This window comes from Heloderma suspectum, chromosome 5, assembly GCF_057233095.1.
Source record: "Heloderma suspectum isolate Gila_16-S chromosome 5, 16-S_ref, whole genome shotgun sequence".
In the NCBI taxonomy this organism is placed as follows: domain Eukaryota; kingdom Metazoa; phylum Chordata; class Lepidosauria; order Squamata; family Helodermatidae; genus Heloderma; species Heloderma suspectum.
In genome coordinates, this window is record NC_139462.1 from 130,218,072 (window position 1) to 130,245,928 (window position 27,857).

General features: G+C 46.6%; 1 protein-coding gene across 1 annotated transcript; it reads right to left on the reverse strand.

Moving 5' to 3' along the window:
• Positions 1-8,522: 8,522 nt before the first annotated feature.
• On the reverse strand, positions 8,523-18,502 carry EPGN (epithelial mitogen). The gene is made up of 5 exons (XM_084859791.1): positions 18,446-18,502; positions 18,211-18,334; positions 16,577-16,694; positions 14,392-14,544; positions 8,523-12,758 (listed from the first exon to the last, which is right to left on the reverse strand). Exons 1-5 carry the CDS (start codon positions 18,500-18,502, stop codon positions 12,701-12,703), a joined length of 510 nt encoding a protein of 169 aa, XP_084715917.1. The 3' UTR covers positions 8,523-12,700.
• Between the last annotated feature and the right edge of the window lie 9,355 nt (positions 18,503-27,857).

The following is a 27,857-nucleotide window of genomic DNA, read 5'->3' on the forward strand; positions in this document are numbered from 1 at the left end:
GGGAGAGAGCGCAGGACAGGAAGGCCTGGCGTACTATGGTCCATGGGGTCACGAAGAGTCGGATACGACTGAACGACAACAACAACAACAAAGTAACAAGCATACCAAAACTTTCCTGAAATAGCATTTGATGGTGAAGCACTAATAAAAAGCAGGATGGCTACTTGTGAATTGCCAAAAAGAGAATATGCATCACCAAAAAAGAAGACAAGAAAAGATACCTGTTTGCATAAAATTTGAATATCCTTATATAACCTCTCATCTGTTATACATGGAGCTGCCTTTGAAAATGGTCTGGAACCTTCAGCTGGTCCAAAATGGGGCAGAGAGATTGTTAATGGGGACTGGCCCATGAAATCATATTATGTGAGAACTTTTCCAGCTGCACTGGCTGCCAGTCCATGTCCAGGCCTGATTCAAAGTGCTGGTACTAACATTCAGAGCCCTAAATGGGTTGGGGCCAGGTTACCTGAAGGATCGACTCCTCCCATATGTGCTTGCCCGGACCCTAAGATCATTTTCAGAAGTCCTTCTCTGAGAGCCAGCCCCTCGCCAAAGGAAGTGATGCAGGTGGCTACCAGGAACAGGACCTTTTCTGCTGTGGCAACCCAGCTGTGGAATGAGCTCCCTAGAGAGGTTTGCCTGGCACCTATGTTGTACCTTCAGCACCAGGTGAAGACCTTTTAATTTTCCCAGCATTTTAGTACTCTAGCCTTTTAGCTCTGCTGTTTTAAATCTGTATTATAAATCTCTGCATTGCTGGTTGTACTTTTATATTGTAGTTATAAACTTTCATATTTTATATTGTTTTATGCTGTACTCTGTGGTTTTAATTTCTGTGAACCGCCCAGAGAGCTAATGAGAGAGACTGAGTTTGGTGAAGATATGAGGATGGAAGCCAAAATGTTTAGCTCAAAATATATTTTTTAGTCCTTCTATCTTTCATCTTATTTGAAAATATTGAAAGAATTTCCCTTCTGTTTACTTAACCACTTGAAATCTTGCAAAGCTATTATCTTGCCGTACGTTCGTAATTCAAGACAATTGATATTGATTCCAACAACAGATATACCCTAAAAGTTCAGGTGCATAGAAATACTCATTATTTTAAAAAAATGAATGGCGCAATCCTATGCATGTTTAGACAGAAGAAAGTCCTACAACTCCTACAACTATGCATAGCTGGCTGGGGAATGCTGGGAGTGTAGGACTTTCTTCTGTTTAAACATGCATAGGATTGTGCTTTTAGATAAGGAGTGACAATCCTGAAATCATTCTTATTTTTTAGTCTATAGTATAGATTCTATACCATACTAACAGGATGCTAATAACTGACTTAGGAAAAATGTTTCCATTTTTCTAGTTCTATCTTAAAGCCGCAGAAGAGCAGCTAAAAGGAGCGTTGCTTCTTGCTCTATTTAGGAAGTTTGCCTAACGGAATCCAACCCCAGCTGCTGCTAATTTACATATGTAATAATGTGATTTGGATATGCAGGTTTTCTTCTCAAGGGCCACCAGGGCCTATCGGGGAAGGCACGGGACACCAGAGAAGGGACAAAGGAAGATACACCCGTCCTTCCTTCTTCCCTTTGCTGTAATGCCAGGAGCGGCACCACTGCAATTTAATGGGAAGAGGCGGGCTGGAGAGGTGGTAAAGAGCATGAAATCAAACGGTGGTGAATGAAGAGTTTTTAGTCGGCGGAGAGGGCATCAGCCTCCCAGAGGCGTGTGGGAAGAACTCCTGGGTGTTAACTGCAGCTGTTGGGATGGCTGCTTGTAGCGAGAGGCCCTTCACCTCCAGTCATGTCTTATACTCAAATAAGTGATTTCAATTAATTCCTAAGACACTACGCCTATTCTTAGGGGAATGTCTATTATAACAGGAGGACTGGGTGGCTGAGTCAGTGGGGTGAAGTGGATTTGGGGCTTTACAGGGAGGGGGCTAATTCAGCTTTGGATCCCACAATTTATGGGTGTGGGGGGGTGGAGAAGTAGCTTAGTTTATTTCTGAGCCAAGGCTGAACCAAGCTACAGGTGACTTGCCCGTCCCTGTCAGCAGGTAATGATTTGTCCATGATAAAGGAACTATACCAACCTACAAAACTTGTAGTCACCAAATTTCTGCCCAGTACAAAAGAACAAACTGAGAACACAATTAGGAACTGTCCATGTCTGTGCCTAACTCTTCAGGTGGGTGAGCGGGCTGGAGCTGGATTTGGACCCCCACCCCCACCCTGGTTATCTGACTGGGCTCTGCACATCCAGCTTGAGTGAATATAAGTGGGCTGAAGTCTATGCTTTCAGACCTGATCCTTTGATGATCATGTGATTCCACAGGATTCATGTAGGGTTACAAGAGGCCCATCAGAATGCAGGAAGCCTGCCTTTCACACGAAACAATCATGGCCATCTGCCCAGCTCACACCTTAATTTCCTTTGGGCATGGAGCCACCCAACAATCCAAAACAACAATCTGGTACGCTTAGGGAGGGTCCCCAGAGTATCCTCATTGCTATTGTAGAACCTGGCTGTTAGAGTGAAATGCCTTGAAAAGTATTACTGCTGCTGTCAACATAGATGCAAATATTCCCCCACTCTGTTTCTTATCTCTAGGTGATTCTTTCTAAATACATCCTCCTCCTAACCTGCCTGGTCTCCCCTGTTAGTCATCCAGTTCTAGGAAGCAGGGCCTCAGATATTCTGAAGGTTCTTACTAAACTACATCCAGAAACATTCTGATGCAAGCCACAACAGGGACTCACAAGGGACAGGCCAAGGCGGAGGGAGGGGAGTAGGGATAGGAAAGTGGAAAAGGGGCCTTCTCAAGGTAAAGGGCAAAGGGTGAAAACTGGGATGGGTGCACGGATGAAGCCCTGGAGCTTCTTCCCTGAGGATAAAAATGGGGAGACCTTTAGCTTCTGGAGAAAAGGCAGAACATAAATGTAATAAAATAAAGTTTAAAAAACAGATATACTAGAAAAATATGATTATCTTACACTGTGTTATTAACAGTACAGAATAAGCCTCCCTAGCATGTAATATGGCCAGCTGCCCTCTGCCTCCCTGTGTGCATTTACATTTACGTGCACGAGAGACAAAATGCATCCAGTATCCCACTTGGAAACTGATCTTGTAGAGGTCCACGCTGAGGAGGGAGCCTGAAGACTGACAGCAGCTCTTATAACTTGTACTCAAAAATCAAAATGTGTAAAAGACCTTCTCTAGCTTCTTACTCGCCCCACCCATATGCCTCCATCTTCTGTATGATCATCAGCAAAAAGGAACTTTATTAACAGCACAACCCTACATATGTCTGCTCAGAAGTGCCGCTGTATTCACTTACAGCACAATCCTATGCACTTTAGAAAAAATATTAGAAAAAAGTCCCATTGTGTTCAATAAGACTTACTTTCAGGTAAGTGTGCATAGAATTGAAGCTCCTGGCTTACTTGGGGAGCAACATTGTGGTGGAGCGCAGTCCCAAGGGGGAGGCAGGGAGGGGGCAGCTGAGCTGCGGCAGCAGCGCCAAGTGGGCACCCACATGGGAGGCAGGGAGCCAATCAGGACTAACTTGGCTTGGCGGGCAGAGGGCTTTGTTGGTGGACTGGAGGGAAAACTTCCCTCCCTCTAGTCTGCCTGAGGCCGTTAAGAGCAAAGCTTCCCACGTGGCTTTAGCATTGCCGTCACCGACTTCCCCACTCACCCACTCCAGGATAACTCATTTCTTGCCATGGATTACCGTTAGTCACTGGTCAACGGGGCTGGGAAGGAATTTTACCTGCACACAGATTGGCAACAGTGTGCACAGCTTTTGCCTTCCCCTTGCAAGAATATTAACTTGGTGATATTTAGATGTGTTTGGCTTGACAAGTGTAATTGTAAGGGTGGTTAACTTTCAATTCTAAGTCACAACTTTGTAGGTGTGGAAGACATTGGGCTGGATCCACTGGGAAGGGGAATGGGATTGGGCGACCCGTTTTCCCCTTCAAGAGGGGGTCCCCCTTAAGGGACTGTGGGTGTGCGGGGGGTGGCATTAAGACCCAGCTCAGCATGGGGCTGCAATCCAGGCCACACCCCAGGGAGGCAGAAAGGGGCTCACTTCAATGGTCTGTGCCGTGGGGTGTGCCTCTGACTCCTGGCAAGCAGGCCAGATTGATGGGATCGGACTGCAGGTGGGGAGTGTAATGAACAGATCCATACCCTATGCCTCCACCAGCTCTGTTCCAAGCTGAACCGATGTGGCCAATTATTTAACCCATCCAAGTCTAAGTCTGAATTTGTTTCCCCACTTCCTTGGCGCTGCCACACACAATGGCAGCTTAAATCTCCCCCCCCCCCTTTCAAGCTGTTTGGCACACAAAAACTCAATTAAGGGACTTGTGCTGGAGTGGTGCATACATTTACTTACTGGGGAGTTGGTGTGTTGCTGTTCTGCTGCAATGAGGGGCAGGGGGCCATGGGGGGATAGATGCCTGGCACATAGCGGGGGCACATCTGGAAACATAGGAGGCTGCCTTGTCAGACCATCTAGCCTACAACTGGCAGCAGCTCCCCAGACTGCCAGGCAGGAGTTTCTCCATTCCATCCCCACCTGGAGATGAACCTGGGACCTCTGCTATCACCAATAGCTACGCCAGCAAAAGGTTCACAAAATATGAGTGAGTCACCACCTTTTCAAATTCCCTGTGTGTGCACACACAGCTTGCTGGGAAGGGATGATAAAGTTGAATGAACTTTGAGTGGGAAAGCCAAACTGCTTGTTGTCAGTAGTGGGAGGATGCAGTGGACTAGCCGGAGAATACTCTTAGATAGGGTGGATCTGCTGGGCTGAGCTCAGGGGAAACACACAAGCAGGAAAAAGAGCCCAATCCCTGCATGTCTACTCTGACAATGATGTCCCTGAGCGAAATGTGGCTTGGTTCCAGGTAAAAGGGTTATATCTTGTACCTTGGACTAATGCCTATTTAGCACAATGGGACACAGGAAATCCTAGGCCCAATCTACATGGAAACGGAATGAGAAATGCTTTCTGGTTATATCTGGATTTTCTTGAAATCGCTTTGGTCCGTCAGGGGCACAGGAAGCAAGAAAAGGGAAGTATATACTACCTAAAAACCCACTTTCACAGGTCACACAGCACATAGTTGGGTGGGTGGAGTTGAACTGAATGTCATCAATCCCATAGGTGCTGCTCAGCAAATGAGAGAGGCTTGTTCCCTGCCCCTGTCCATGCTCCCCTGTAGCGCTGAATTAAGACCCTGTAGTTTCCCCCACACCTCTCCCCTCTCATCCACCATTGGGATATTGTGAAAGATGAAAAGATCTTTCTACTGTGATTCACTACTGTGAATGGAAAAAAACAGGCTACATAATCTGAATGGGTGAAGCAGCTACTGTGCTATTGGGAATGCTTGAAGCCACTCTAGGAGCCTTTTTTAGCTGAAGAGTGGGGTAAAATGCCATAAATAAATGAATGAATGAATGAATGAATGAATGAATGAATGAACAAACAGCATTATTGTGCTTTTATGAATGGGAAAACAGGCTGTATGCTATGAATCAGTAAAGCAGCTACTGCACTAGTGTGAAATGGCAGTATTGTGCTTTTGTGAATGGAAAAACAGGCTGCATACTATGAATGGGTAAAGCAGGTACTGCGCTGTTGTGAAACAGCGCTACTGCATTTTTATGAATGGGAAATACAGGCTACATACTGTGAAAGGGGGAAGCAGCTATTCTGCTATTGTGAATGAATAAAACAGCTCTATTGCGCTATTCTGAACGGGGGGAAAGAGAACAGATATTGTGAATGGGAAAGCAGCCCTACTGCAAATAGGGACAAAGAGGGAATGGGGTGGGGGGAACGGGGCAGCCCCACCCCTTGACCAGGTCACTGTCAGGTCACACAGCCAGGTCAAATAGGCATGGCCAGGATTTAATGCGGGAGGATGGGGAACACTGCGGTGGAACCGCACAAGAGCTGTGTTCAAGGAAAAAAGGCTCACTAAAAGTAGGGATGGGCGGATAACTTACCCCATTCCAGTTAGGGGGGTCCGCAGCAGCGGGGAGGCGATCCGTCCCTCCCCTGGAATCCTCCCTGGCTGGCTCCGCTCTGTGCGAGTCCGTGGAGCCACCAGGCAGGTCCATTCGCAGCTGGACTTCCGTCCGCTGCTGGTCTGCGGACGCAAATGGCATCCGGCGTAGTGGTCGCCATTTGCGTCTCTTTGCCATGATAGGCTACGTAAATATTTACATAGCCTATCACGACAAAGAGCAGGGACGCAAATGGCATAGTGGACGCCATTTGCGTCCTGCTCTTTGCCGTGATAGGCTACGTAAAGATTTACGTAGCCTATCACAGCAAAGAGAAGGGACGTAAATGGTGTCCGCTACGCCGGACACCATCTTCTTCTGCAGACCGGCAGCGGACGGACTGGACCCGGCCGGTGCCAGGTAGGATCCGTTCCGGGGCAACTTCGCGGGGTGGCGGGGGTGGGTGGTCCGTTCCGCCATGGACTCCAAGGGGCCGGATTCTTTAGAATCCAGCCTCATTGGAGTCAGTGGTAGAATTATCTAACATCCCTAACTAAAAGGACTTTCTGAAAATGGACTTTTTTCAGAGGGAAGTTGTGGGGTTGCTGTGGGTTGGTGACAGCATCTATCCTGAACGACCCTGATGTGCTGTCGCTCCACACTAAATCAGCCACGTAGTTTGGGCCCTAGATTCTTACATTAGGCAGAGAGTACTGGCACAAACTGAGAGTTCCTTCCCCAGCACCCAGGAAACCTCTTAAATCCTGGGGTTGCTTCCACAAGCAGCCTGACAGAGTCTAGAAGACCTGAGATGGTGCCACCTCCGGTGACCTCCCCCAATCTGCTACCAACCAACTGCAGACATGGTGGTTCTTGTGGTGTTAATTTTTGTGAATCGCCCAGAGAGCTTTAGCCATTGGGCAGTATAGGAATGAAATGAATGAATGAATGAATGAATAAAATAAAGTGAGCCCTTCAGCATGCACAGACATATTTGTTTAAGTTGCACTGCAGCATGAGATTTTAAGTCTTTAAATTTCATGGGTAGCTAATGAGGATTCCAAAATTAAATAGGTGTTGGTGCAAAAGGGCAGTCTAGCAGAGATGGCTTGGTGAAAAACGATTTAAGAAAGACTGTCAAGACTATCTTCCTGCAAGATCTGGGATGAATGTAATAACTGGGCTCAACGGATATATTACAGCTTTTGGTAAGGCTACCAGGAATTACGGATATATTACAGCTTTTGGTAAGGCTACCAGGAATTACGGATATATTACAGCTTTTGGTAAGGCTACCAGGAATTTTTCAAATATTTGGGATAGTCAGAATCTTTATATTTTGCACAGTTTCTTCATGCTGTGAGTCTGCACAACAACTCTGGTTTTATTGCATACTGGTGGCCATATTCGTTTATCTGGGGCAGGCACTGCTGCTGCCCTGCCCCCGCCCCAAGGTCTGTGCTGTCAGTCACACGGTGTAAGGAAGACCACGCTCTAACTTACCACTGCTGCCTGTACACCTCCTTCTCTTTGTTCTCCCTCCTCCTGCAGCCACAATGTGCCTTCTGGTTCACTCCATTTGAAAAAAAAGGAGGCACCACCATTGCCCAACACAATGTGGGAACATTTAGTTTCCATATTGTGAGTAGGCATGAATCCCCGATCAGCCTCAAACTACCAGTCTTTCATTTCAGATTGCTTTCAGTTTAGAGGGCAGGGTAGGTTTACATTTGCTCTCAGTGGCCTTGGCTGTTTTTGTTTGTTTTGCTTTATGGTGGAATAGCTGGCTGAAATGACATGTTTTATTGTTTCTCTATTGTTTATTGTTTCTCAGAGAGCTTTGGCTATTGGGCGGTATAGAAATGAAATAAATAAATAATAAATAAATAAATATTTTGCGGGTTATTACTTCGCTATTGATGTGTTTTACGTTGATTTTATTATATATAAAATTGGGTTGAATTGTAAAATAATATTTTATTCTGAAAGGTGGCCTATAAGTTTCTTAAACTACAGACATACATACTATGGGGAAGGAGGTAGAGGATTGTAGGAAAAATAGGGATCAGAAGAGGAAGTAAAGGCTGAAATCTTAGCGGCCTGCAAGGGGCAGTGGGGCTGCACTAGGGCCTGTGCCCTCCAGGTCATGCAGTTTCCCCTGGTCCTGCTCCTGACAGCCACACATTAGGTATGAACATTGGCAGGGCCAGTGGGCAGATCTGATGTCCCTGAGAACTGAAAGCCCGTGGTTAAGTGCATTCCCCCCAGAAGTGGATTTGCATCCTGGAGCTTCCAGGTGGCTTGTGCTCAGAGATGTCGCATAGTTGTTTACGGTGTACAGTCAGTAATGGCATACTTTGTTGTTAGATTATATCTCAAAGGTTCATTTAGCTTTAATTTCTAGGCAAAACATAACTGTTGAAATCAGATTTAACATCTCTCATTGATCCCACTGGGACTATGAATAAACCTCAACCTGAGTTCCATTGTTAATAAGACTTTATTGCAAGCATGTTAATTAGCATGGATAGTTCAGAGAGGACAAAGAACATGAGCAATTATTTCAGAAATCTATGTAGCAATTTAAAAAAAAGCCCACTCGTTTCCCCTTGATTTATGGTACAACAGTGACCTCTATAGGTGGTTACCTCTCAGCATTCCAGTTTTCTGTCGGCCTTTGTAGATAGCACATGATTACATCTTTATTTAAAAATTACCATTAACAAAATGTATCTTTTAGTGTTCAAAGTGATTTACAGTCCTGCGCTGCAGTTCAGTGCTCCAGTTATGTTGTCTGGAGAGCTTTAGGATCCCAACAATGGGTAGTATCCAAGCGGGAGTGGTGTGCGTGCAGCCAGCCCCATTGGGCCCCGGTTCACGCATGCCCCGCCCTGCCAGCCCAGATCCGCATGTGGCCGCGATATATGGGGGCAAGCCCCAACATGCACAAAAATGCTCGTTTCTGGAAGGGGCAGGTTCCCTATGCTGGCAGATCTTGCAGATTCTATACCAGATACCATCAGGCTTGTGCCAGCATAATGTTACATCAATTTAAGAGAGCCAAAAATGGGTGATGACAAGGTCATGGCAGGAGAATAATGCAATTCAGTTGGGATCCTAAGTTTCCTTGGGTCTCAGTCCTACCCCCTCTTCATTAATTGTGTAATTTTATGCCTGCAAAAGAGGTAGCATAAATTAACACTCCCATTGAACTCAATGGAGAGCCAAAGGATGCTGCTCTGCCATTTCCGTTATTCAACTTACACAGCCATGATGGAACTTAGAATTCTGTTATCTTTGCAGACAATCACAGCACACCAACAGCCATACATACACCCCTTCCAGGGAACGCAGAACTCGGATGACAGAATGCCTGTCGTGGTGCTGGGCATCCATCTATCTAGTTTTTAGAGTGAGCCAGGAGACTTCAGGCTTTCACCAACAGACTTATGGTGCAATATTTGTTTGAGGACACCAAGCACTCAGTAGAGGCAAATTATATTTGGGATTTGTTAAGAAGAACATTGTCATTGAGGAAGCTGTTGGCCTTGTTCAACAGGACTGTTGGATTGAAGAAGGCTTGTCATAAAGAATCTGGGCAAGAAGGCAGTTGGCGGGCTTATTCAATCAGTATGATGATAAGCTGTTGCATTTGAAGAAGAGAGATTACTAGGTACATGTATGCTTCTTTTTCTCCAGGAAGGAAGGTGTCTCTTTTTCTATGTGAGTGGTTTTTCTTCAACAACAAATTACACTATTGAGTATACTGCTCGCATGCGCTTTGCCAATGTATGTTATTAATATTTGGGTGCTAATGTTTTTTCTTCATTGTGTTTGACATCTGTACGGATGATAGTGAATTTTACAAATTGTAATAAAAAGTACATTTTGTAATTTTGTATCGATGGTGTTGTTTGTACCACACACAGCAGTCTATTGGTAGCTGTAAGAATTATTTTTAGCGTCCAGGCACAACAGAAACCTCAATTCCACTCTGCCAGCGCAAGGGGATGCAAAGCTAAGGCGCCCCATAGAGGTGAGCACAATGGGTGAAGTACGGCTGTTGGAAATGCCTCCGATGTCTTCTGTCCCCTACAATGTGGGAAATGGCGCATTAGCAAAACTGCATTGGCTAAACAACTCTTCCTAGCCCAATAAGAGGTGACTGTGTCTCCCACGCAGGACAAGAGTATGCCTTGGGTGCCTAACGGGAAGAGTGGCGGTGCCTACAAACTCCCATGAGATAAGCATCCAGTTGGCTAATGCCAAGCCCTCCATCCCAACCATTGCTATTGCCACCCAAATGCTCATGGTCCCTTTTGCCGTGCAGGAACACAGTCTGGCCACATGGAGCAGAACCCAAGTGCAGTGCAGACCCGCAAGTGATGTGGGCTGGGGAAGCATTGTCTCCTGGTCACAGACTTTTCCTCCCCTCGGATATCAGAGGTGGCACCACGTGGGGCGGGGGAGAGGGTGAGGTAGAAGAACCAAGGTGCCATTCTGACCATTTCTGTCAGGCGAGTGAGAGTACATGATGCAGGTGCCAGCCATTGTTCATAATGGTACCTGTGTCTCCCTTGCCTGTTCCCAGACAGTGCTCAATAGGGGTAGAGACAAGGAAGCTCCCATGCCCAGTGCCATGAGACCACAAGGGAGCCCAGCAGCAAGACCAGCAACCAATATGCATCCAGCTGTTCCTCTCTGGGGCTGTCAACTTTTATGTCTCAGGGCTTTTCTACATGAGGCTGTTAGTCTGCTGTATCTACTTTCAGTTTCGTTGCAGAATTGAGATCTGAGCTCTACACAAAAGGTTTTCCTTTCCTGCTTTTCCACTACATAACCTCTAGGTAGCACTATGGTACAGTGGAATAACGCAATTACAGCAGAAGGAAATAAGTTTTCTTTCACTTTCTCAAATAATACTCCATTTCTCCCACTCTAAAAACCCATGCAAAAATACTCATAAAAGACAGAAGTGAAACTGGAGAGCCACAACATTGTCTAAAGGACCCATAAACAACCGTAAGGAATGATGAGTGCACAATAAATGCCTTGTGTAGAAAAGCTCTCAGAATCCCTGTACCTTTGAAGCTGCTTGATGGATAGTATCAGTGAAGCCATACCCAGAATGGGGATGACGCAATGGGAAAAATGGCCTCTGCTGCCCTGTCTGGCATGTAGCTTTGAAGGGCTCGGGAGCTCTGTTGTGCCTGGTAGGTTGGAAACTCCCTCCATCTGCCCTGCTCCCAGAACCCACTCCATTGCTGTTGCTGTTTAGTACCAGTGTTTCCCTTTGCAGCAGGGTCACTGTGTTGGTCATATGGGGGGACAGATAGGGATCCCTCTCCCCTTTACCTGTAACTCACTTCAGCTGCTTGGGGAATGGGATTTGCACGGGGGTGGGGTGGGGGCTAAAGGAAGTTCATCACACCGCAACAGGGTTGAGATTCTATTCCTTATCATTGCGATGTCTACTTGAGTCCCAGCAAGGGCAAGGATTGCCTGGCTCTTGCTGGTGTGAAAGATGATGCCGTTGGCCAGCACAGCCTGGAGGGGAGAAATGGAGAGTGATGCCAGGCAGCCAAGCAGAGGAGTGTGAGGGAGGGGGGCAGGGGGATCCAGGCCATCGGCTAAGTAGCCACTAAACACATGCATGCCTTCTAGTTCCCTCTCAGGTATCCACCCTTCATGTCACGGGGCTGCAGGTGGGGCAAAAGCGTGAGACTGCACATTTGCAGAACCAGTGCTGTTCCTCCCTGTGTAGCCAGAGCAGCTGTGGTGCGTGTGGGTGGGCATGGCCAGCAGGCCCACGGCACGCATCCTTTGTGTTTGCTCTGGTGGCTTTGGAAATGGCTGTGTGGCATGTGAAGGGGAGCACACACTTCTGCTCATGTGTGCTCCCCTTCCTGCTCCTAGATATTGGCAATGGAAAAGATGGGCTCTGCTCTAAGTCCACAGTTCCCCCCATGGGATTAGAACCGGCATTGCCGGCTTCCCCTCCCAGTGCTCTACCCAATAATCTAACAGGGATTGTTCCTGGAAGAGTGCAGTTGTGGCTTCCCTGGCTGCTTGTCCTGGTTCCTCCCTTCCCCTCCCAGGCAAAACGCCACTGCTCTTACGGGTCTTTGTTCCTAGCAGGACTTGAACCTTTGCCTTGGGCAGCCTGCACACCTCCTCCAAGATGAATTGTGGAGCCGCTTAAATGGTTTGCTGGGTGGACTGTCCATCTCTCCTTCCCTGTGTGTTGGCCAGTCAAAATGGTGGCTATTTGTAGGCCACCATTTTGTGATAGTGCCAAAGCTTTGAATACAGAACGTCCCATGTTCAATCTCCAGGTAAAGGGGACTCAGGGGACTCAGACAGCAGCCACCCCACCCCCAAGACTACCCTCTACAAAACAGCTGCCAGTCAGAGTAGACAATACTGGACTAGATGGACCAATGTTCTCAGTTGGTATCAGGCAGCTTAACATTGCACCTGGCCCACTGTGGGAGCTCTCTGCCGCATTCTCCTCAGAAGCAACTCTTAAGACAGGGGAGAAGGATTCTTTGAGCCATCACCAGTCTATAAAGCACTGGTATCAGCAAGCATTTTGCAGGCTGTGGTAGTGATTTCATTTCAGCCTCCCCAAATTCATCCGCAAAGGAATGCACCACCCAGAAGACCTTCAGAGTGCGGTCTCCTCCTCTTGGCAGACTTTGTAGAAAGATTGGGTCTTTCTGCACCTACGGAAGACAGCACAGTGTGAATCAAGCTGCTTTCGTCATTTCTGAGTATGGCAAGTATTTAGAATTCACTTTCATCCTCTTTGTATTTGAAAATACAAGAAAACAGCAGCAGAGAGGGGCTGGTGTTTTGCAATAAATGTACTAGGGAATGGGTGTACTCCCCTTGGCTATTGGAATTGACTCGGTATCCAAGCTGTTTCTCAGAAAAAGCTCCTCTGTTTTCTGAGAGTTCCCTCTCTGCTTGTAATGTTGGTGCAGGCATGATGATGTCCTTATCATTTTGCCCCTGGGAATTGCATCTCCCAGAACCACCCACGGTGGGCAATTGCTGGAAATTCACCCCCTCTGCCAAACACAGCCAGGTTTTAAAATGTTGCTTTCATTTCTGTTATTGTCTGTTATTGTACATTTTTCAGGGAATTTTCAACCGCCCATCAAATTATCTTTCATCTCCATCCCAGACACCAGATCAGACAAAGCTATGCAAAAGCCTCCTGTCAGGGGAGCCAGGGAAAGAAGTAACATAGGCCATTGGGAGCTCCCCCTTTAACCTAGCATTTGCATGTGTACACAGATTTATGCCCCTGAGCTGCCTAGTTCTAGCATTTATGCTCTCACCAGCCTTCTGTAGGAGCGTTCCCCAAGCTGGTGCCTTCGTGATATGTTGAACTACAATTCCCCTAATGCCCCAGCCAGACATGTATAGCTCCCCTCAAAGGAGAATGTGCCACTATTTGAGTTAAAGATAGGATTAAATCCCCAGCCCCATTGTTACAGGGGCCATGTCTCCCCTGCAAAAGTGGGTGCTGCCTGGGCTGCTTTGGTGGTGGTGGGGGAGTTGAACTCCCCCAAAGCTTTTTGTGGGATTGCTTACCTGACTTAGAAGACAAGGTGGCTGATGGGGCAGTGGGTGCTTTGTTTTGTTTTGCATACAAAAAAGCCTTGTTGCCTCCACTCATACAGTGACCACAACAGGACTCTCCAGTCCACAGCCTCCAGCTGCCTGTCTGGCCATGAATGCTCCATCTGTCCCCACTGCATTCTGATTCAGGACACGCAACTGGAGGCTCTGGCCTGGACTCTGCAAGCAGCCATAACAAGGTTTTTCTTAAGTGAAACAAGAGGGGAGTCCTCAGCCACCTTGTCTTCTAAATCAGGTAAGCAAGCACCCCCCCCCCCCAACTTTGGAGAACTTTGTCAGCTCCTCAATCGTCAGGGGCAAGTTTCATTGCACTGCCCCCAAATGGGTGAATTAAGCTGGGCTGAAATTTTCAGTTGCGCTTGCTCCCCCACCCCCATGCTGATTTTTAAGGCTCCTTGAGACTACTGTGTAATACCTCAGCTCCTAGCATGGCAGACTGCTTAAGGAAGCTCCTGAGCCTTGGCAGCAGAGTGCCTGATGCTTCTTTACATCACTATCTCTCTGCATTAGCGTATCGCAGAATGTGGTTTTTCACTGATCCTGATGGAGAGAGAGGGGGGCATACAAGCAGACCCAAAGCCTGCTTTGGGGCAGGGGGGATGTCCACATAAGCTTTATTATTTCAGTGCAGCAGGTCAGACAAGATGGCCTTTCAACTCTATGATAACTACATTAGGCAAAGATATGACAAATTCTTGTCTTCCATACCTCTTTCTTAGGTAGCAGTAGATCACAGCAAAAATTCCAATTAGCAACATTCCAGCACCAATCCCAGCACCAATGTAATTTTCATAGGAATACTGTGTATAAGAGTTTAACATCAAATGTTCACATCTTTCACCACTGTAACCTGCAAGGCACCTATGAAAAAAAAAAAATCCTAAGAGATTGTCCAGAAGATCAATCTAACTTTGCATTAGCCACTATCTGTCGGCCTGTCTGCCTGTCTATCTGTATCATCTAATAAAAGATTATGTGTGTCTGTCTATCAGACACCATTACTCCAAGACCATGAAACCTAGACAACTGAAACTTTGCATGCATACTAACAGGATCCTAGGGATGTGCACCTGGGAGTTATTTGCTTTTAAAAACACATTGATTAATTTTCATTAAATGTGTCCATGTGTTTGAAGGATGCAGTACCATCTTCAATCATTAGGTGGCAGCCTGTCCTATCTAGCCCGTAGCTTTTGCAGTAGGGGTGAACGAAAGTCACTTACCTTTTCTCGCAGCTTTTTCGCGGTGGGGGGGAGCGCTTCGCTCCTCCCCCCGCAAAGTTCAGGCCAGGGGGGGGGAGGCTTCCCGCCTCGCCCGGCTGAAATTCAGGCCGGGGAGGAGGCTTCCCGCCTCGCCCGGCCGCGAACACGAAAGTAAAAAAAAAAAAAAAAAAAAGTCCCCTGATAGGCTACGTGACGATTCACGTAGCCTATCACGGCTAGATCTGGAAAGTCAGCCGTGATAGGCTACGTGAATCGTCGTGTAGCCTATCACGGGTGACTTAAAAAAAAAAAAAGCGCGTACGCGAATGGCGGCCCCCATAGGGAGCCGCCATTCGCGTTCCTTATTTAGTTGCTGTAGTCTACGTCAATGTTTACGTAGACTACTGCGAAAATAAGGGCAACGCAAATAGCGTTGCCCTTATTTTCGCCGTAGTCTACGTAAAGATTGACGTAGACTACAGCAACTAAATAAGGAACGCGAATGGCGGCTCCCTATGGGGGCCGCCATTCGCGTACGCACTTTTTTTTTTTTTTAAAGTCACCCGTGATAGGCTACGTGACGATTCACGTAGCCTATCATGGCTGACTTTGCAAATCTAGCCGTGATAGGCTACGTGAATCGTCACGTAGCCTATCAGGGGACGGTTGTTTTTTTTTTCCTTTGATTGCAATGGCGGGGGCGGCAGCCGGTCGAAAGACTGGCTGCCGCTCCCGCCCCGCTCGAACACCGGACGAACCGCCAGCCGGACCCGCCGCCGGGAGGGACATTCAGGGAAGGTAAGTCCCGTCCCGGGGGGGGGGGCAGGGGGCGGGGGGGCGGAGGATTTCTCCCCGAAACTTGTTCGGGGGGCCGAACACGTTGGCGCTCGGCCCCCCGAAGTTTCGGGGAGAAATTCTCCGCCATCCCTATTTTGCAGTCTATTTGGGATGTACAAGACATTCATTTCAGTGCATTTTTAATCAGGATTTACCCAGTTCTCACCTTCCAGACTGAATGCAGACCCAAACAGAAACTGCAGTCAAAGTCCATACATTACTGGGCTTGTAGTGTGATTCATGGACCAAAAAAAAAAAAAGAGTATTTGACAGCATGCATACATTTGAAAAATGTGCATGAAAAAAGTGCGTACTTTTCTGGGGGAAAGAAAGCACACAAACGTTCACGCAAAAAGAAAAAAATGAAGATCACAATCTGATACAGACATGAGATGGAACGAACTTCACGGTGGAATTCGGAGAACTTTGATGAACCTGTTTTGCTTGCATGCACATTCCTACAGTCAATAAAGTTTGAAACCAGGGGAAATTAGGCCGAGGGACAGCATTATATGGCTTCCCCTCCCCAATGCTGTGAGGCAGACCACTCCCTCAGGCTATTGGGGTGCACCGTGGCAGTGGCCGTACCTAGGGGTGCCAGCGGGCATGGCTTCACCCAGGCGGGGCGGGGGGGACAATATGTCCAACTCTTGACAGCTGCGTAAGTTTGCTTGAAGGCTTCTCTGTATCCAACTAACGCCGATTCCAGTCCATGCAAAGTCAGGTGTGTTTACTGGTAGAGTATAAATTAATAGCCAGATTACAGACAAGGATGTTTTCTGGTCCAGTTCAACAAGATAAAAAATGTCCAGGTTCATCATACAATCTAATTTTCCAGGGAATTACTTGTTTACCTGCAGGTGGGCATCTTTAGTTCCTTATGAAATATGCAGATACCATTGAGACAATAGTTTTTGTGTTCCTCAAGACAAAACTGTATACTTTTTAGATACGTAGGGTCCACCACATAACCTGTTTCAAGGAAAAAATAGATAAGAAAACGTGGCATGGACAGTAAAGCTACAATCCTGCACATGCTCACCTGGGACTAAGTTCTATTGAAATTAATGAGACTTGCGTCTGAGACGTTATGCATAGGATTGTACTATAAATGTCCAAAATACGTTAACTTGAAAAGTCTAAGCTTTTGTAGCAGAAAAGCCTATCATCTCTCTCACTCTCTCTCTGTCTCTGTCTCTCTCTCTCTCTCTCTCACACACACACACACCCCCTGCCTTCCTACAAAGAAAATGGCCTATGAGGTGGCTTGCAATCATAAATAAAACTTGATTAAAACAATAATAAAACAAATGCATTAAAACACAAAACACAACAATTGCAAAATAAAAGCAGCATCCAACCCAGCTTACGCGCCAAGGCCTGCTTGAATAAAAAGGTCTATCTCTGCTGACAGAACGACAGCAGAGAAAGAGAGCGAATGTGGCCCCCTCAGCAGGGGACTGCGCAACCTGGGAGACGCGACTGGGAAGGCCCTTTCCCACATTGCCACTAAACGCCCCTCTGAAGGTGGTGGTCTCGAAAGAAAAGCCTCTCCCTTCCTAAGACCCAAGCAGGCTTGTATGGGAGGAGGCAGTCTTCCAGATAGCCTGGTCCTGAGCTGTATAGGTCATAACTTGCACTTTGAATTCCTCCCAGAAACGGATCGGTAGCCAATGAAGCTGTTGTAACAAGGGAGTCACGTGCTCCCTGTAACTGGCCCCGGTCAACAGTCTGGCTGCAGCATTCTGTTACAGAACAGTTTTTGAAGGCAGCCTCACGTAAGCGGGTTACAGTAGTTCAAACAGGATGTAACTAAGGCATGTGTGACTATGGCCAGATCAGAAATCTCTAGGAACTGGCACAGTTGGCGCACTAGCTTCAGCCGCACAAATGCACACCTGGCCACTGCCGCAACCCGGACCTCCAGGTTCAGGGCTGAGTCCAGGAGTACACCCAAACTGTGAGCCTGAGTCTTCTTCAGGGGGAATGTACCCTCATCCAGCACAGGTTGAATCCTTATTCCCTGATCTGCCTTTTGAGTAACCAGGAGCACCTCAGTCTTGTCTGGATTAAGCTTCCATTTGTTCTCCCTCATCCAGTCCATTACCAACATCAGACACTTTAGAACTAGATTTAGAACCAAAACAGCTTCCTTGGATTTGGATGAAAAGGAGAGAGGAGTTGGTTGTCATCAGCATACTGGTGGAACCAAACTCCAACATTCTAGATTATTTCTCCCAGCGATTTCATGTATATGTTAAATAGCATGGGGGAGAAGATGAATCCCTGAGGGACACCACAGGCCAACGGCCACGTCTTTGAACAGGAATCCCCCAGCCCCACTTTCTGAAATTGCCTCTCCAGGATGGACTGCAGCCACTGTACAACAGTGCCTCCCAGTCCCACCTCAGACAGACAGGTCAGAAGTGTATTACAGTTGATGGTATAAAAGTCACTGAGAGGTTCAGCAGAATCAACAGAGGGACACTCCCCATCAGCTCCTGGTGCAGATCATCTACCAAGACAACCAAAGCAGCCTCTGTCCCATAACCAGGCAAGTAGCCAGATGGAAATGGATCTAGATCATCTGTATCATCCGGAAGACCCTGGAGCTGAGAAGCCACCACACGCTCCAGCACCTTGCCCAAGAATGGAATAATAGAGACCTGCTGGAAATAATCAAGCACAGTGGGGTTCAGGGTTTTGTTTTTTAAATGTCTTACCAGCACCTCTGTTAGAATAGACAGAATCACACCTTGCCGTAAAGAGGAGTTCGCCATTACCCTTGCCCACTCAGCTAGTCCACTCGGCTGCTTTTATAATCCAGGAAGGGCAAGGGCTCAGCACACATGTGGTAGCCTCACTTCTCCAAGGATCCTGTCCACATCCTCAGGCTGTACAAATTGAAAAGTATCTATTGTAACTGGACAAGGAGGGGCCAAAGTTACATCCACCGGACCTGTATCAATGATGGCTTCCAAGTTATCACAGAGTCAATCAATTTTATCTGCAAAGTGTTGTGCTAATTGGTCACAGCAGGCTATGGAGTAGTCCGCCTTTTCTTCTTGCGAGCCAGAGTGTATTAGGCCTCTGACCATCCGAAAAAGCTCCGGTGAGTAATTGTGCAGACACAATGGTGGTGGAGAAGTGCAATCTTTCCACCACTCTCATTACCATGGAGTAGGCTTTAAAATGAGCTCTAGTCTGTGTTTGATTGGACTCATTCTACATTATCAGTCAATGTCCCTTCAGTTGATGTCCCACTCATTTCATCATCTGCAGGGCTCTGGAAAACCAAGCATCTCATTTGGCTCCACTCTGTTGGAGAGGACGCTCTGCAGCAATTGTGTCAACCGACTGGGCCATTTCTCCAGAGGTCAACAAGGGCTTCAAGAGAATCACCTGCTGAGGTGACAGGAAAATCCCCAAGAGACATTAGGAAGCCATCCGGATCTATCAGTCTTCTGGAGCAGACCATCTTAATCAGCCCTTCATCCCTGCAGAGACTCCAAACCCCATAATTCAACCTCATCAGGTTGGAGGCTGGTGGCTCCCATGTCAGTGGGGCAGTGCATCTGCTCCGGGTTTCAGTCAGAACCCTAAAGGAGCGATCTGTATCCAAGGGGTGAAGCACCACTGACAATGGCACCACCAGCCTCCATGGCTGTAACTACCAGCCCACACGAGCTCTGAAGAAGGCCAGCAATGGCAGACAAGATCCTCCGAAAAGCAGGTTACCCATCACAACACATGCTCCCCTGCACAGACTGCCCCAGGGGAGTGTTGGGAGCATTTTAGGGAATGCTCGATTCAGGTGGGATAGCAAAGCCCCCAATGAATTAAGTGTGCACCCAGAATCCTCTGCAGTGCAGAGGAGCTCTGAGGCAGATGCCCGGAGTCATCCCTGGCATTTAAATGTTACAGTGAACAAATGTCCTCATTGGTGATCTGATGCATCGGTGCAGGAGCAGCTGGGCACATCAGATCTCCTTCCAGTGTAGTACTATGTCCCACTTTTTCCCTGATGCCCTTGTGGTGGTAAGCGACTCGGCTAGATCTGTGGAAATATCCACAAGTAGATGTTCCATTACTGGGATGCCACTGGTGCATCAATACACAAAGCTGGATCTAAAAGCAGCCACCACTAGGGATGTCAGAGAATTCCACCACGGATCTCAGTGAAGCCGAATGCCAGTGCGGCTGCCATTCGCTTCCCCATTTAGGCCGTGATAGGCTATGTAAATACTTACGTAGCCTATCACGGCTAATGCAGGGACGCCATTTGCATAGCCGCCGCCATTTGCGTTCCTGTTTTTTTTGCCGTGATAGGTAGGGATGTCAGAGAATTCCACCACGGATCTCGGTGAGGCTGAATGCCAGTGCATTCGTCCCCCCGAAATCTGTGGCGGAACGGCCTGCCCCCCGCCCCCCCGCGGATCCCCCCCGGGACAAGACTTACTTGGGGCAGATGTTCCGGGCGGCGGAGGCTCCGGCAGCGGCTGTGGCTGCAGCGGCTGGTCTTCCGACTGGCTGCTGCCGCCACCATTTGCAGTCTGGAGGGGGTTTTTTTGTTTTGTTTTTTTACAGAGACGTGATAGGCTCCGTAAAGATTTACGTAGCCTATCACGGCTGGGTTTTTAAAAAAAACATACGCATACGCAAATGGCGGTGGCTACGACCGCCACCATTTGCGTTCCTTATTTTTGGCCGTCTTAGTCTACATAAATATTTACGTAGGCTAAAACGGCGATTCAAAAATGGACGCAAATAGCGCATGCTACACTATTTGTGTTCCCCTTTATTTTTGCCATCATAGTCTACGTAAATATTTACGTAGACTAAGACAGCCAAAAATAAGGAACACAAATGGCGGCGGCCGTAGCCGCCGCCATTTGCGTACGCGGTGTTTTTTTGTTTTTTGTTTTACCCAGAGCCCTCTGCGGCCGGAAATCCGGCTGCGGACGGCTCTGGCCTGGGTCTGGCTGACTGCTCCGCAGAGCCGCCACAGAGCACAGCCGGCCGTCGAGGATTCCGGGGGGGAGGAACGGATCGCCTCCCCCCCTCGTCGAGAATTCCGGGGGGAGGGACGGAACGCCTCCCCCCCATAAACATAATCCTCGGAAAGGTAAGTGACTTTCGTACATCCCTAGTGATAGGCTACGTAAATATTTACGTAGCCTATCACGGCCAAAAACAGGAACACAAATGGTGGCCGCCGTAGTCGCCATTTGTGTCCGCAGGCTCCAGACGATGGCGAATGCACCTGGCTGGCGGCTCCGCAGAGTTGCCGCAGAGCGGAGCCAGCCGGGTTAGGATTTTGGGGGGAGGTGCAGAGCGCCTCCCCCCCACCATGAATCACCCCTGTGAATCACACCGTGAATCACCCCTGTGAAAAGGTAAGTGACTTTCGTACATCCCTAGCCACCACCACTGAGCTGCGAACCCAGTCGTTAAAGGTGAGTGCAACCCACCCAGAACCAGCTTAATGGTCCAATTAATCACTGACCCCCAACATGTTTGGCCTATCTGGATTGAGCTTCAGTTTATTAGCCCACATCCAGCCAATTACTGACTCCTTCATGCTCATGTCCAATTTATCCAGCTGAGATGACAGAGACAGAGTGATGTGGGCACCATAAATGGCACCAAACTCCAAATCTCTGGACACATCTCCCAGCTGTTCCATATAGGTGTTAAATAGCACGGGGAACAAGGCAGTACCCCGTGGAACCCTATAGCATGTGTGCCAGAGTAGAGAGCAACAGTCCCCTCAGAGCTACCTCAGAGCCATAGTAGAAGCAGAACTACCGAAGCACAGTGCCTCCAGCTCCCATCTCAGACATGCAGTCCAGAAGGGTACTCTGGTAATGGTATCTGAACAGACAAGACATCCAGGAGAATCCACAGGGTGGCACTCCTGCTGTCTTTCCCCTGGCAAAGGTCACCCAGTGGAGTGACAAATAGCAGTAGCTGCTGCTTTACTCAGTTACATAATTGATGTATAATGCAAGCAAGCAATTGTTTGAGAGAATATTAAGAATATCTGCAGAGAATTAAAGTAATTGGTCAAAAACATCTTTCTGTAACGTGCTCCTGTGAATTGAAATGATCAGTAGTTCTTGATGTAACATCTTATTATGAATTGCTTTCAGAAAATTGGAAAAAAAGAGAGAGCTCTCAGAACATTCTGTACAATTCTTAGATGGACTGCCTAGAACGTGAATTGCGAAACCTTTCAGCTACTCATTAGAGAGGTTGCTGTACCCTCCTGTAAGAGGTTGGGCAAACATCTTAATACTCACATATATACACACATTCTTTTAAAAATCATTCTCAAATCATAGGGTTGGATCCAGGCATAGTTAAGAGTAGATCCATTGAAATCAGTTGGGATTCGAGTTGGTCATGACTAATTTGTGCTATTGATTTGAATGGGTCTACTCTAAGTAGAACTAAATCTGGGCTCAAGCCACACTGACTTGGTTTGCACAACATGCTGTGGCTCACTGTGGGCGCCATTTTGCATATTCAACCCATGACCAGGGATTGTTCTGTTGTGCAAACCTGGCCTTGTTTAACCCTCTCATAATCCACGGTGGCCAGGTCCGCATGACATAACAATCTGTGATTGGGGGCTGAACATGCAAAATGGTGGCTGGCGTGCACCGCAACCTCTCACCAAGGATTAAACAACACATGGTGGTCTGTCCAGTTGTGTGAACTGGCCCGATGTTTATTCGAAAAGGTAGTGTGAAAGGTAATGGCATAAATATTACTATTTCATTCCCTTTAAACTACTGGGAAATACACGTCCTGAATGAATTTCTCTAAAACAAATGTTTAAACTGGAACAGATTTTTTTTTTTTTAAATTGTCACCTAACCTTCTAGATGGTTGAGGCTGCAATTCAGTACCCACTTACCTTGGAAAAAGCTCTACTAAACTCAGTGGGACTTACTTCTGAATAGACATTGGATTGTGCTGTAAATATAAATCAATTTACATATTACAGAAGTTTGAATACTAGTACTTTGAGATATTGAATGAAATGTAAGAAAACTTGGAACAGCAACTATTATGTCAGGGTGGAAACTGAGCCGATAGAACCCCAGAGCAGTTCTGAGGAGGAACAGCAATCCGTGGGAGAGGAGCGCACTCATCCCTCACTGGCACAGCAGCTGGCAGAGATTCCTCCTGCCAGCATTCCTGAGAGAGATAATGACCCTGGCAGTGAGAGAGCACTGGAGGGGGGCTTGTTGGACACTCAGCGCAGACGCAGGGAGCGATGGCAGATGAAGGGCACGGAAAGGAGGCGTAGCGCCCATTTGGTGCACAAGCAACAGTCGTGTCCCGTGGACCCAAGGGAAAGAGGGAGGATCTCTCCCTAGCCCGTACGTTCAGGGCCTTCCAGTGACTCTCTTTCAAACGGGGACCAACTGCCTTACCTGGAGCATAGGCTACTCTGCTGTTCCTTGCTTAGTCGCTCGTGATTAGCATCTGAAAGAGTCATTAAGTTGTAAAAAAGATTAAAGCCTTGAAAAGAATCCTTTTGTCTGTGTCTTGAGTTAGCTATTGGAGTAGACTGAAAGAGGCCGCCAGGGCGCTCCTGACATACTACCTCATTTTTAGAAGGAAAGAGATTTTTTAATATTTTCTGTTTTACATTAACAGATCAATGTTAATTGATACCCCTTCATGGATCACTGCCCCCCTTCATGGATCACTGCCTTGTTGTGGCGAAGGGGCTTGTGTAACTCAGTGAAGCCATAAGCTATGCCGTGCAGGGCCACCCAAGACGGACAGGTCATGGCAGAGAGTTCTGACAAAATGTGGTCCACTGGAGAAGGAAATGGCAACCCACTCCAGTATTCTTACCAAGAAAACCCCATGGAATGTATCACAAGGCTAAAAGATACGACGCCAGAAGATGAGCCCCTCAGGTCGGAAGGTGTCCAATATACTACTGGGGAAGAGCAGAGGGTATTTCCAAGTAGCGCCAGAAAGAGTGAAGTGGCTGGGCCAAAGCCAAAAGGACACTCAGCTGTGGATGTGTCTGGTGGTGAAAAGAAAATCCGATGCTGTAAAGAACAATATTGTTTAGGAACCTGGAATGTCAGATCAATGAATCAAGGTAAGCTGGAGGTGGTCAAACATGAGATGGCGAGACTGAACATCGACATCTTGGGAATCAGCCAACTAAAATGGACAGGCATGGGCAAATTTAATTCAGGTGACCATCATATCTCCTACTGTGGGCAAGAATCCCTTAGAAGAAATGGAGTAGCACTCATAGTCAACAAAAGGGTGGGAAAGGCAGTACTGGGGTACAGTCTTAAAAACGATAGAATGATCTCAGTACAAATCCAAGGCAAACCATTCAACATCACAGTAATTCAGGTCTATGCCCCAACCACTGATGCCGAAGAAGCTGAGGTTGATCGGTTCTATGAAGACCTACAACACCTTCTAGAACTAACACCAAAAAAAGATGTCCTCTTCATCATAGGGGATTGGAATGCTAAAGTAGGAAGTCAAGAAATCACCAGGATAACAGGCAGGCATGGCCTTGGTGTACAAAATGAAGCAGGACAAAAGCTAATAGAGTTTTGCCAAGAGAACACGCTGATCATAGCAAACACTATGAGACGACTCTACACATGGACATAACCAGATGGTCAATATAGAAATCAGATTGATTATGTCCTTTACAGTCAAAGATGGAGAAGCTCTATACAGTCAGTAAAAACAAGACCTGGACCTGACTGTGGCTCAGATCATGAGCTTCTTGTTGCAAAATTTCGGCTTAAATTGAAGAATGTAGGGAAAACCACTAAGCCATTCAGGTATGACCTAAATCATATCCCTTATGAATATACAGTGGAGGTGAGGAATAGATTTAAGGGATTAGACCTGATAGACAGAGTGCCTGAGGAACTATGGACGGAGGTCCGTAACATTGTTCAAGAGGCAGCAACTGAATCCATCCCAAAGAAAAAGAAATGCAAGAAAGCCAAGTGACTGTCTGATGAGGCTTTACAAGTAGCTGAAGAAAGAAGGGAAGCAAAAAGCAAGGGAGAAAGGGGAAGATATATCCAACTGAATGCAGAGTTCCAGAGAATAGCAAGGAGAGACAAGAAGGCCTTCTTAAATGAACAGTGCAAAGAAATCGAGGAAAACAACAGAATGGGAAAGACTAAAGATCTCTTCAAGAAAATCAGAGATCTCAAGGCAACGTTTTGTGCAAAGACGGGCATGATAAAGGACAAAGAAGGCAGGGACCTAAGAGAAACAGATGAGATTAAGTAGAGGTGGCAAGAATACACAGAAGAACTATACAGGAAAGATTTTAATGTCCCTGATAGCCATGATAGTGCGGTCACTGAACTTGAGCCGGACATCCTAGAGAGTGAAGTCATCTGGCCCCATCACTTCCTGGCATATAGAAGGGGAAGAAATGGAAGCAGTGACAGATTTTACTTTCTTGGGCTCCAAGATCACCGCAGACGGTGACTGTAGCCATGAAATTAAAAGACGCTTGCTCCTTGGGAGGAAAGCTATGGCAAACCCAGACAGCATAGTAAGAAGCAGAGACATCACCTTGCCGACAAAGGTTCGTCTAATCAAAGCTATGGTTTTCCCAGTAGTAATGTGAGAGCTGGACTATAAGGAAGGCTGAGCGCCGAAGAATGGATGCTTTCGAACTGTGGTGCTGGAGAAGACTCTTACGAGTCCCCTGGACTGCAAGGAGGTCAAATCAGTCAATCCTAAAGGAAATCAACCCTGAGTGCTCATTGGAAGGACAGATAATGAAGCTGAAGCTCAAATATTTTGGCCACCTAATGCGAAGAGAAAACTCTCTGGAAAAGACCCTGATGCTGGGAAAGACTGAAGGCAAAAGGAGAAGGGGACGACAGAGGATGAGATGGCTAGATAGCATCACCGATGCAATGAATATGAACTTGAGCACACTCCGGGAGAGAGCGCAGGACAGGAAGGCCTGGCGTGCTATAGTCCATGGGGTCACGAAGAGTCGGACACGACTGAACGACTAAACAACAACAACAACAACAACACATCAAAACCAAACTAAGTGTAAAAATAAGTGCCGCCTTTAACAGGCTCATTAGTTAAAATGCACTCTCACAAATTAATCAATGCATTAGTTGATTAATCTCCAAATTAAACTAATAGCAGCTCAAATTTAAACATAAAACTATACATTTTAGAATAACAAAAATTGAGCAAACCTACCTTTTAGCGATATATATATATATATTAAAATTCCAAAAGCCATGCCAATCAACAGTTCTTGGGTACTAGCTTCACCTCTCCTTTTCAAATTCTTCTGTTCTGGCTGTTTGTATTCCTTTGTCTCTCACATACACTGTCAGCTGCTATTCTTACCAGTCAAAAGAATTTTGCCTCTGGCAACATGCTTGAAGCCTCAGAGCAATTACTAGACACTGATTTAGAAAACTACCACTGTTTTGCAATATAATCAGGTGGTGTTTTAAAAAACTTAGGTTCCTGTTAGCCATGGGCATAATTGTGCATTCAAGGACACTGTCTTAAGGAGGAAATTTGCTTTCTGTCAGCGGAAAGAAGGTGGAAAGCTGCCTGACAATCTTGATGTCAATGGCTTTGCCCTAAATATAACTAAATCTGGATCCAGCATAGTACATTCTTCCAGTGACTTAAAGCCTCAATCATTAAACCGTATAATAGACAGCCCTAAAACATGGCCAAATAGCAATATTACCTAGCAATTTTTTAAGCTCATGTTAAAAAAAAGGGGGGGGGTAAGTTTCAAGGGTAGTATCCAATGTTAGTCCTACTTAGAGTAGACCCACTGAAATGAATGAGACTTAACTTAGTCATGACTAATGGGTCTATTCTATGTAGCACTAACATGAGATACTACCCCAAGAGTGCATTGGATAGATAAAACTTTACAAAAATTAGAGTTCCAAGGCCTTTCCTCAAACAATAGGCTTGCCAAATTATGATTTAATACTCTTTTCTTTGCAAAAATATATTTTCCTCAAGAAAGTCACTCACTCATTGAAGCTAACACAAATGGAGGATAATATAACTTTGTATCTGGTAAGCTAATTTCTCCTCTTAACATAGAACTTATCCACTATTATTTGATGCTCCCCATTCTACACAACTTCTGATATTACTTTTTGCCCAGAATTAAGATACATATTTCTATTATTAGTGGTACGTTCATAAATAAGAACAAGATACATGATGTGACAAGATATTCATTGTAATGGTAGTAATCCTACTCACCCAAGATGTAGTGAATGTTGTCCAAAAATTTAATTTACTTTCCAACTATACCATTAGCTTATTATGATTTATCTGTATGATGTTAATATGGCTAATATGCAGCTTTATCCCTAGATATTTAACCATATTTCATGACATTCCTATAAGTGAAGGTTTTCTAATTTTGGTATTTCCATCCAAGTTCCAGGCCATCAATTAAGATTTGATAAATTGACCTTAGAACCTGAAAATTGGCCATAAATACTCAAAGTTTTTAATTGACTACATGACTTAATCTGACAATGTCAGAACAATGTAATCCTCTTAGAACCTTCCTTTAGGAAGCAATCCTATGGCCACTAGACAGCGGCTAGACGGCCATAGGATATCTGGTTTTCCGGGAACCGCACTCTGAGGTCACTTCCCGGAAAACTGACCTCCCCCCACGTCCATGCTGCCTCAGAGGCAGCGGGGAACAGCCCCATCCTCTGTGCTTGCAAGAGGAGTGCGGAACGGCCGAAAAGGGGTGTTCCAAGGGGCGTTCCGGGGTGGGGAGGGCGGAAATGCCTGTACGACACAGCCAATATGTTGTACAGCAGCCCCCTCCCCCGCTCAGCCCTCCCGCAGCTAGACAGCCACAGTCGGCTGTCTAACGGAAAATGCAAGGCAGGAGAAGCATGGAGGGAATGATCCCCTCCGTGCTTCTCCTGTCGTGCTTTGGATAGGCAGTCGCCTCTGGGTTTGGAGGCGGCCACCTATCTGAATAGGATTGAGCCATTAGACAGCAAAAGTCCAATTTAAATGCCATGATTGTACTATATCCAGTCCATGACAGTTTCCAATGTATTCACTCATACGTCT

Coding starts and splice junctions, on each gene's coding strand:
- EPGN (XM_084859791.1), bottom strand. CDS start 18,502: ATGGCGAACTCCTCTTTACGGCAAGGTGTGATTCTGTCTATTCTAACA. Junction 18,335..18,445: donor CTATTCTAACAGAGGTGCTG/GTAAGACATTTA, acceptor GTGGCTTCTCAG/CTCCAGGGTCTTCCGGATGA. Junction 12,759..14,391: donor TACTGCTACCTAAGAAAGAG/GTATGGAAGACA, acceptor TGTCTTCCGTAG/GTGCAGAAAGACCCAATCTT.